Source organism: Chenopodium album, chromosome 7 (genome assembly GCF_948465745.1).
Source record: "Chenopodium album chromosome 7, dcCheAlbu1.1, whole genome shotgun sequence".
NCBI classification, from domain to species: Eukaryota; Viridiplantae; Streptophyta; class Magnoliopsida; order Caryophyllales; family Amaranthaceae; genus Chenopodium; species Chenopodium album.
This window is the reverse complement of record NC_137840.1, coordinates 59,046,193-59,057,353: the sequence shown is the minus strand read 5'-3', so window position 1 is coordinate 59,057,353 and position 11,161 is coordinate 59,046,193. Positions and strand designations below refer to the sequence as shown.

The 11,161-nt window shown below is 39.2% G+C and overlaps 1 protein-coding gene across 1 annotated transcript; it reads left to right on the top strand.

Moving 5' to 3' along the window:
* The first annotated feature begins 315 nt into the window (after positions 1–315).
* LOC145640385 (uncharacterized) lies at positions 316–3,929 on the top strand. Its single transcript, XM_081691672.1, has 5 exons — positions 316–1,679; positions 1,737–2,621; positions 2,737–3,048; positions 3,127–3,209; positions 3,313–3,929. Exons 1-5 carry the CDS (start codon positions 316–318, stop codon positions 3,927–3,929), a joined length of 3,261 nt encoding a protein of 1,086 aa, XP_081547798.1.
* The last annotated feature ends 7,232 nt before the right edge of the window (positions 3,930–11,161 follow it).

The following is an 11,161-nucleotide window of genomic DNA, read 5'->3' as shown; positions in this document are numbered from 1 at the left end:
TTGCAAGTTCTTTATAATAATCCTATCTATTTCAATATACAAATCATAACTTTGCAACAAGTTTAATCTTTTCACCACTTTATGTTGGATAACGAGTAAACATTTATATACTACAGTACCTATTATATAAGTCAATGATATACTATGAACCAACTATTATATCTAACCACACCTTATGGCAGCTTATCAAAGTAACTAGCTACTTTGTTAGTAGAAGTATAGTTTTAGTTTCTAGTTTACTTTAATAAACATGAGCAAACAATTATAACACTTAAAATAAAAAAGAACAAACTAACAAAATTAATTTGCAGCAGTATGAGTTCAGATCGAGGTTGGATGTATAAGAGACTTGATGATGGAAAATTTCTTAGTTCAATTTTTGTTAACAAAGTTGATGAATTCATTGATTTTGCTAGTACCCAACAAAATGTATTGATAGATGGCTTAATGAAATGCCCTTGTTCAAAATGTGAAAATATCCCATATCAAAGTGTAGACACCATCAAGTTATATCTTTACAAGAATGGCTTTCAACCTGATTACTATCGTTGGACATGTCATGGGGAAGACTACTTTCAAAATATAACTTTTAGTAGTCGTTTCACCACTACACCAGAAGAGTCTAAACCCTACAAGGACATGGTAATGGATGCATTTGGACATAAATATGTGGTAGAAGATGTTGTAGATGAGGACCCACCTCTAGAGCAAAGAAAGTTCTTTGACATGTTGGCAGCTGCTGAGAAACCTCTATACAATGGATCTAACATGTCTTTGCTTTCTGTTGCGGCAAGAATCACAAATATCAAATGTGAATATAACATCCCTCATAGAGCTGTTGATAGTGTTACATCTTTAATGAAAGATATGTGTCCAGAAGAGAACAAGATGACTGATAATTTTTATAAGACTCGGAGACTACTTGATGGACTTGAACTACCGCATCACAAGATAGATGTATGTCCCAATGGATGTATGTTATTTTGGAAGGAACACAAAGATCTTGTAGAATGTGTTATTTGCAAAGAAGGTCGTTTCAAGCCTTTAAGGGCAAATAGTAAGAAAAGTCCTAAAAGTGTGCTTCATTATTTACCAATTGCTCCAAGATTGCAAAGGCTGTACGCTACCAAATCTATGGCAAAGCAAATGAGGTGGCATGCAGAGTTTAAGCGACCAGAAGATGTAATGGCTCATCCGTGTGATGGAGAGGCATGGATTGATTTTGACAAAACATTTCAAGATTTTGCAAAAGAATCAAGAAATGTTCGACTTGGCCTTTGTACTGATGGGTTTTCACCTTTTGGTAAGTCAGGGAAACAATATTCTTGTTGGCCTGTGATTGTAACTCCTTATAATTTTTCACCATGGTTGTGCTTGAAAAATCCTTTCATGTTTTTAAGTTTGCTCATTCCTGTCCCAAAAAGCCCTAAGGGAAATCTCGATGTCCTCTTGCAACCTTTGATTGATGAGCTAAAGATGCTCTGGAATGTAGGGGTGCCAACTTATGACATCTCTAAAAAACAGAATTTTCAAATGAAAGTTGCATTGCTGTGGACAATTAGTGATTTCCCCGCTTATGGTAGGTTGTCCGGATGGAGTGCGGCCGTTCGACTAGCATGCCCATATTGCATGGAGAAGACAAAAACATTCACTCTTACTCATGGAAATAAGAAAACATGGTTTGATTTTCATCGACAATTCTTAACCCATGATCACGTTTTCTGAAAAAATAAAAGTGGGTTCTACAAAAATAGAATTGAGTGTTCTTCCCCTCCACCAAGATTGAGTGGAGAGCAAATTAAGGAGAGATTGTCATCTTTGCCAAAAGTTGAAGGTTGTTCATGTGGAAATGTTAAGATTCAAGCAAATGGAGTGAGCTTGATGAAAGAGACCCAAGAAGAAGTTTTTCAAAGATATGGCAAAGAGCATCATTGGACAAAGGAAAGTATTTTTTGGAAGCTCTCATATTGGAGCAAGCTCTTGATACGTCACAATCTTGATGTCATGCATATTGAAAAGAATGTTTTTGATAGCTTGTTCCACACTATCATGGATATTAAGGGGAAGAGTAAAGATAACATGGAATCAAGAAAAGATCTAAAAAAGTTTTGTAAGCGGCGGAAGTTAGAAGTTCAAGATGTGATTTCTCGTGATGGAAAGTCAAAGAAGCATGTGATGCCAAATGCTTCATATGTCTTGACTAAGGAGAAGAGAAAACTTGTATGTGAATGGGTGAAGAAGTTGAAGTTTCCTGATGGTTATGCATCTAATTTAAGTAGATGTGTTGATACCAAGGAATGCAAGTTATCAGGAATGAAAAGTCATGATTGTCATGTCTTTATGCAGCGTTTATTGCCAATTGCTTTTAAGGATCTTCTGCCTATCAATGTATGGAATGTTGTGACTGAATTAAGTCAATTCTTTAGAGATTTATGCTCAGCCACTTTGAAAGTTGATGAGATGGTACAATTGGAGAACAATATTGTTGAGATTCTTTGTAAGTTAGAGAGAGTACTTCCACCTAGTTTCTTCAATTCCATGGAGCATCTTCCCGTCCATTTAACTTATGAGGCAAAATTTGGAGGACCGGTACAGTTTAGATGGATGTATCCTTTTGAAAGGTAAATATACATTCATCTTTACTTTCCTTATATTTTTATGCCGGCATATTTTCCTTCTACTTCAATATATGTTAAAAAAAATCAAGTAAAAAAAAATCTTATTTTTGTTTGTTAGGTTTTTATATCATTTGAAGAAAAAGGTAGGAAATAAAGCTCGGGTTGAAGGGTCCATTTGTAATGCCTACCTAACTGAAGAAATTTCAAACTTTTGCTCTCTGTATTTTGAGAAAGATGTTGACACAAAGGCTAACACTCAAGAATTAGTTGATCCATATGTTCAAGAACACTTAGACCTACCTGAGATTTTCTCAAGCATTGATGAGCATAGTTCCTCCAGCGGTAAATTTTGTTATCTTGATGAGAGGGATTACAACACTGTACACATATATGTCCTTAATAACTATGAATTACTGTCAGAATATGAACGGTAATTACATGTCCAACTTTTATACACTTTCATCAAATAGTCAGTTTTTTAAGATATAATAAAGCAACCTTTTAATAGCATTTTTGAGGAGAAAATGATTAGAGATCATAGTTGCGGAAATGAGGCTGAAGTTTGGTCCAAGTATGAAGATAAATTTCCTAGTTGGTTCAAGGAATATGTAAGTAGCATAGTGGCTATAAATTTGTTACATTTATATTTGAATGATATTTTAAATTGGCTTTGAGAGTGTGTCTTTGGTATAAGTTCTTGCAACGGGCACAAACGACGACATAATTTATTCTTTGGCACTTGTTCCTTCAACAAGGGTTCAAAAATTCAAACAATATCGTGTTAATGGGTTCCATTTTCACACATTTGACTATGGAAAACATAAGTCTAACATGAATTATGGTGTATGTGTGAAAGGTGTGAAAGGAAATGATTACTATGGAATTCTACAAGAAATCATAGAATTAGTGTATTTTGGGGATAAAAAGAGTTTTAAAACACTCTTATTCAAATGTGATTGGTTTGATCCAGGACAAGGTACAAGGACACATGAGAAGTATAAAGTAGTTGAGGTGAATCATATGAGAAAATATCCAAAGTATGATCCATTTATATTGGCTTATCAAGCTGAGCAAGTGTATTTTACTCCATGCCCTAATACTAGCAACGAAAGAAACCAATGGTGGGATGTGTTTAACATCAAGGAAAGAGGAATTATAGATGCACCAAATGTTGAGGTGGCATTTCAAGAGGATTTTATTGATAATTCATCCTCACTTTCTGAAGTTGATGTATACATTCAAGAAGATGAATTAACCTTTGAAGAAATATATGGAGAAGAAGCAGCTGACGGTGTCGAGGAAGGAGAATAAGAGGACGATGGAATGGATGAGAATGATGACGATGAGGAAGTGGATGAGTATGAGGTTGAAGACGAAGATGTTGTGGTTTGGTGAGTCCGACTCACCGCGGAAACAAACCCAAAAACAAGACCGCACTCGCAATAAATAAAACCATAAACATAATTAAATTAATCACAAGATTAAGATAAGCTAATTACCTTTGACGCGTGCTTCGCTCCAAAATGAGCTCTTACTTGAAAGCTTCAAGTCCCGCTCACACGGAGACCTCCAACGAAGTCAACCCGCACCAACAAAACCGACTAGGTCCAATGTCTTGGGGTTAGCAAGACCCGACCAATAAAACCCGAGTAATTATATTGAGTTCAAAGGTTTTCACTAATTGTGATGCCTTTTTCAACTCTTACTCAAGCATCATTCCCAATGCCCATACTTGGGTATTTATAGGAAATGATGGGAGTATCATTTACTCTCCCATCAATGTGGGATAGTATGATTTTTCCATTTTATTTTAAAGCTAAAATAAAATTAATAATCAAGCTAGTAATAAATCAACAAGTGGCAAGCTCATGTGAGTGGTTAGGTGAGGACCACTTGGAGAAGGGGGGGACCAAACTTGCTCCCCACTCCCTCTCCCATAACCGGCCACCTCACTCCACACACACTCAAGGACCACTAGCCACATGGCACCCACCCTTGGGCACCAAGGCAGCCAAGGTGGGCTGCCATGTGCTGCTGTCCGTGGCAGCCACGCCCAGCAAGCCCAGCAGGCCCAACACTCGCATGCGGGCTGCCAGGCGCTGCTGGCCAGCAAGCCCAGCATGCTTGTGCGGGCTGCTGCTGGCCTTGTGCCTTGGCCAGCGCTGCTAGGCAGCAAGCAATGGCCTAGCCATGCTGCTGCTAGCTGTGGCGAGCTGGCGCGCCTAGCGTGCTAGCTGCTGCAGCTTGTTGCGGCATGGCTTGCTAGCCATTGCGCGCACAAGGCTGTGCCTAGCATGCTAGCACGCACTAGGCAGCGCCTAGCCTTGCGATGCTACCATGGGTGCGCTAGCACGCACCAGCCAGCCTAGGCTCGGCTTGGTGCGCATGCTAGCCACCATGCTAGGCCATACGCCCTTAGCACTCGGTTTGCTTGGGCATTCCGTTGCTAGGGGTATTTTGGTCTTTTGTTGATTTATTACTATTTCTCGTCTCGTCTTTCACTATTTTTCGACTCGACTTCCGACGCTCTAAGCTCGAATTTCCGACATCTAAATAAATATTACTCAGTCGACTCATTAATTCCTTCCGAATTAATTCGTCGTTTCAAAATTGAATGCTTGGGTGTGACCCGAAGGGTTCAGTCAAGATTAAGCTGTAATATTAATTATTCATTAATATTACTGATCGGAAGCGGCCTCCACACAGGCATTCCGATCACTTGACCTCACTGAATATATTAGCTTTCCTATAATTCTGAACCCACTAACGGAATAGTACACTTGTTCGAAGGACACCATTCCTTTCAATCTCCCACTTGCCCTTCTGGACAAGTGCGCATTTTGTGTACAGCCTTTTTCCTATGTCGCTTAATGTCTCTTCATGAACTTTAAGGTAAGATTTATTTTGTCATCCCTATTACGTCCAGAAGTGTTTCCCGATTCCGAGTCCGACTGTCAATAAACAGATGATTTCTAAAATCCATCCGAGCACGGCCATGCATTTTACAGTCTCGCTCTACGAGAGGCCTTGTATACAACAAAGACATCTTCCCTATTTTAGTAGGGGGACATTCCCAGTCTTGTAATGTAGCTCCTCTTACTGAGAGGACCTAGTCGCCCGAGTGTTGCCGTTATAATCCCCTATTACGACAGACGTTTGACAACATCAAAGCGAACTAGTACTCAAACAAGAGAACTCACAATACTCATGGTCGAGGAAATAGGTTCCGATAGCCATAATGAGAAGTATACTTATGACAAATTTTTTTAATTTCTTAAAGTATTCTCATAGGTCGATCCAGTATGGTTCTAAACCAATACCTGTGCAAATGATTTTTGACAATCATGTCCTTGTAGCACATGAAACGGTGCTATAAATCAAACTACACACTAATCTCAATCGGTCATTAATCGTCCATCGTTTAAATGACCTTGATTAGGGATAATTTTCGATTATAATATTCAATGTTCACTTAATAGGTGTTTCCTTACCAAGACTGGTCTTGATACCCTATTTTGAATATTCTCAGAATCGAATGGACTCATTATTTAATCCTAAACCACAATTAAATAGCATAACGGAGTAATAAAATATTGCATGAAATTTTATATTACTCCAAAACTTGAATGGTTTTCCTTAGCGTCTTACATTAATTTTTCTCAAAATTAACTAAAACACTAAACAAGGAAATCAAAGCCAGTCTCATACATGCTTGATTCCCATTGCCTCAACGTGCTTGTTGTGCTTCACTTGAGGCAAAGGTTTAGTAAGTGGATCGGCTACATTGTCATCCGTTCCAACTTTGCAAATTCTGATTTCACCCTCTGATTTCCATTCTCGAATCATGTGAAATCGCCGCTTGACATGTTTGACCTTCTGATGTTCCCTAGGCTCTCTAGCCTGAGCAATAGCTCCATTGTTGTCATAATAGAGGGCTATTGGACCCTTTATAGAGGGTACAACATCAAGTTCACCAACGAACTTACGAATCCAAACAGCCTCCTTAGCTGCTTCAGCAGCTGCTAAGTATTCGGCTTCAGTTGTAGAATCTGCAGTTGTACTCTGCTTTGCGCTCTTCCAACTAAACGCCCCTCCATTTAGACAGAACACATATCCAGATTGCGATTTGAAATCGTCTCTGTCTATCTGGAAGCTTGTGTCGGTATAACCTTCCACAACTAAATCCTCTGCACCACCATACACCAGGAATTTATCCTTGTTCCTTTTCAGGTACTTTAGGATATTTTTGGCCGCAGTCCAATGCGCCTCTCCTGGGTCTGATTGGTAACGGCTCGTAGCACTCAAGGCATACGATACATCTGGCCTAGTACATATCATGGCATACATGATCGATCCAATAAGCGAAGCATATGGAATCTGATTCATTCTTACCCGCTCATCAAGTGTCTGTGGACACTGCTTCTTGCTTAGGGTTATGCCATGTGACATTGGCAGGTGACCTCTCTTGGCCTCCTCCATGCCAAATTGAGCAAGTACCTTATCAATATAAGTACTCTGACTCAATCCAATCATCCTTTTCGATCTATCCCTATAGATCTTGATGCCTAGTATGTACTGAGCCTCTCCCAAGTCTTTCATTGAGAAGCACTTTCCAAGCCAGGCCTTTACAGACTCTAACAACGGAATGCTGTTTCCAATGAGCAATATGTCATCGACATATAAGACTAGGAAGGCGATGTCACTCCCACTGACCTTCTTGTAAACACAAGATTAATCTGGATTCTTGATAAAACCAAACTTACTAATGGCTTCATCGAATCGCAGATTCCAACTTCTGCTTGCTTGCTTTAATCCATAAATGGACTTCTTAAGCTTACAAAATTTCCTAGCATTGTTTTGGTCGACAAAACCTTCAGGCTGTGTCATATACACAGTTTCTTCCAAATAACCATTAAGGAAGGCGGTTTTAACGTCCATCTGCCATATTTCATAATTGTAATATGCAGCAATCGCTAGGAGGATCTGAACGGATTTAAGCATTGCGACTGGTGAAAAGGTTTCATCGTAATCAATACCATGAACTTGTCTGTAACCTTTTGCCACCAATCTAGCTTTGTAAATGAATACATTTCCATCTTTATCGGTTTTCAACTTGAAAATCCACTTACATCCAATAGGTGTATAACCTTCGGGTAAGTCAACCAAGTCCCAGACTTGATTTTCAAACATGGAATCCATTTCAGATCTCATGGCCTCTTGCCATTTAGCAGAGTCGGTGCTTGCCATCGCTTGCTTGTAGGTTGCCGGTTCATCTCCATCCATAATAAGGATGTCCTGATTCTTGGTTAATACTAAACCAAGATATCTATCAGGTTGAGATCTCGGCCTCTGAGACCTACGTAGGGTAATGGATTGAGCATTTGCATTGTCGGTTCGACTTTGCACATTTTGATCATTTTGACCTGCGTCAACAGATGTTGTTTGAGCACTTTGACTGTCATTATGATTTTGTTGCTCATCCTCACGAACTTCATTGAGTTCGATTTTCCTCCCACTTGTCATTTTGGAAAGGTGCTCCTTCTCCAAAAAGACACCATCGCGAGCAACAAACACTTTGTTCTTCGATTTGTTGTAGAAGTAATACCCTTTGGTTTCTTTTGGGTAGCCCACAAAGTAAACCTTGTCAGATTTGGGATGAAGTTTGTCAGAGATCAATTTCTTGACATATGCTTCGCATCCCCATATCTTTAGAAAAGATAACCTGGGAGGTTTCTTCGTCCATAATTCATATGGAGTCTTTTCTACAGCTTTTGATGGAGCACGGTTCAATGTTAGTGCCGCAGTTAGAAGTGCGTGTCCCCAGAAAGAGATAGGAAGATCACTAAGACCCATTGTTGATTGTACCATGTCTAACAAGGTTCGATTTCTCCTTTCGGATACTCCGTTCCATTGTGGAGTTCCTGGAGGTGTCAATTCTGAAAGTATACCCTTTTCTTTCAGATGGTCATCGAATTCTTGGCTCAAGTATTCACCACCTCGATCCGATCGAAGGGCTTTGATTTTCTTGCCAAGCTGATTTTCAACTTCACTCTGAAATTCTTTGAACTTTTCAAATGATTCAGATTTATGCAACATGAGGTAGACATAGCCATATCTACTATAGTCGTCTGTGAAAGTGATGAAATATCGATGTCCATTTCTTATGGTTGAGCTCATTGGTCCACATACATCGGTATGTATAAGACCTAATAAGTCACTTGCCCTTTCTCCCAACTTGGAGAATGGCTGTTTAATCATCTTGCCTAATAGACATCCCTCGCAATTCTCAAACGATTCTAAATCAAAAGAGTCAAGAACACCTTCTTGTAGAAGTTTCTTGATGCGTTTGATGTTGATGTGGCCAAGACGACAATGCCACAAGTAAGTCTGATTTGACTCTATGGTCTTAGCTCTTTTGGTATCATTATTCACATTATAAACTTGTTTGTCTAAAGAAAGCACATAAAGGCCATTTTCAGAATGTGCAATACCATATAAAACATTATCGAGATAAAACGAACATTCTTTGTCCTTTACTCGAAATTCAAAACCTTTGGCGTCCAACGCCGAAATTGAAATAATGTTTTTGGTAATGTTAGGAACATAATAAACATTATCGAGTTCCAAAACTAGCCCGGTGGGCAAAGACAAACTAAGAGTTCCTACGGATACGACACCAATTCTGGCTCCATTGCCGACCCGGAGTTCAATCTCTCCCTTCTCTAGCCTTCTAGCGTTCCTTAGTCCTCGAGAATTGGAACAAAGGTGTGAGCCACATCCGGTATATAATACCCATGATGTTAAGCTAGTGAAGTTAAAGTCTATAACGAATATACCTGATTCAGAAGCAACGGTTCCGTTCTTCTTATCTTCCTTGAAATTGAGGCAATCTCTCTTCCAATGTCCCTTCTTCTTACAGTAGAAACATTCGGAATCAGATTTAGAAGACGCTACCTTCTTATCCTTGGTAGCTTTAGACTTAGGCAGAAAATTTTTCTTCTTACCTTTCCCCTTAAAGCCTTTCTTCTTCTTGCCTGAAAATTTGAACGGCTTGCCCTTTTTAATCATGAGCATATCATGCTTTCCCTCATCCTTGAGCGTTTGCTCAGCTTGCTTCAACATACCATGAAGCTCGGTGAGGGTTTTCTCCATGCTGTGCATATTATAGTTCATCTTGAACTGATCATAGCCTTTGTGCAGCGAGTGGAGAATGATGTCAATTGCCACCTCGGTTGAATACCCCGCATCAAGCCTTCCCATGTTTTCAAACAATCCAATCATTTTGAGTACATGTGGGCTGACTGGCTCTCCTTTCTTGAGCTTGCTCTCAAGGATCTGCCTGTAGGTTTCAAACCTTTCAGTTCGGGCCTGCTCTTGGAACATATTCTGAAATTAAGAAATGATCTCAAAAGCCGTCTCTTTTTCAAAGAAAGTCTTTTGAAGCTCAGGAGACATTGTGGCCAACATGATGCATTTGACATCTCGATTGGCACTTTGCCATCGATTTAGGGCAGCTTGAGTCACCTCCTCATTGGGAGCCTCGGGCATTTCCTCATCAACGACATATTCCTTTTGCTCTTGCATGAGAACAATTCGCAAGTTCCTTTGCCAATCAAGAAAATTTGGCCCACTCAGCTTCTCCTTGTCGAGAATTGAGCGTAACGAGAATCGGTTGTTTGAGTTATTTGAAGACATGATTCTACAATTGAAAGAATTTGAAATGAAAAACCATTCATTATACTTAAATAAGATTTAATTCATGCATTTTAATCAAACTTATTTAAAACATCTTATTCACACATTAAAGATTGTCCCCATTTTAGGTGAGAATAAGTCGATTCCAAGATCCAAAGAAACAAAGAGTGGTTAAGCATGCTTTGGCTTGTCTTAACACTCAATCTCCTAAGGTAAGCAACGCTTTGCTAATGGCTCCAAGCCACTCTTGGTTGAATAAATCGTCGCATCCAATGCTCTCTAAACAATTTATTCACTTTGCCACGACATGTTAGGACTCCATCACTCATATCGTTGACTATAACCAAAACCACCTTGCATACCCGGTATGCCTTACGTTCCTTGGAGAAGTAGTGATGCCTCGCTTTGGCGTAGCCCACCACTACCCTCGTTCGGTTGGTAAGTGTGTTTTGGAATGACAAGTTTTACTCAATATTTTAGGGACCTAGGGTTTCTATGTTGGTTGATTTAAGTGAACTTAATTAATCATCTCAACATTCGAAATCCTAAACATGCATCTAACATATAATTCATATAAATATGAACATAAATATATATCGAAAACATAAATAGAGATGCATTTGGCAACTAGCATGACCCCTTGAGATCTTCAAGTCTTCAAAAGGTCTTCATTTGCAACTTCATGGCTTTGTCTTCTAAGAACCCCGTCTTCAAGACTTGACCAAAATATTACAATTGCTAGTATCTACGATTAGGACTAATCTAAATATTAAGGTACAAAAATACTCAACAGTTCGCAGACTGTATTTAGATTTACAAAAATACATCACGGATCACAGTCCGTATTT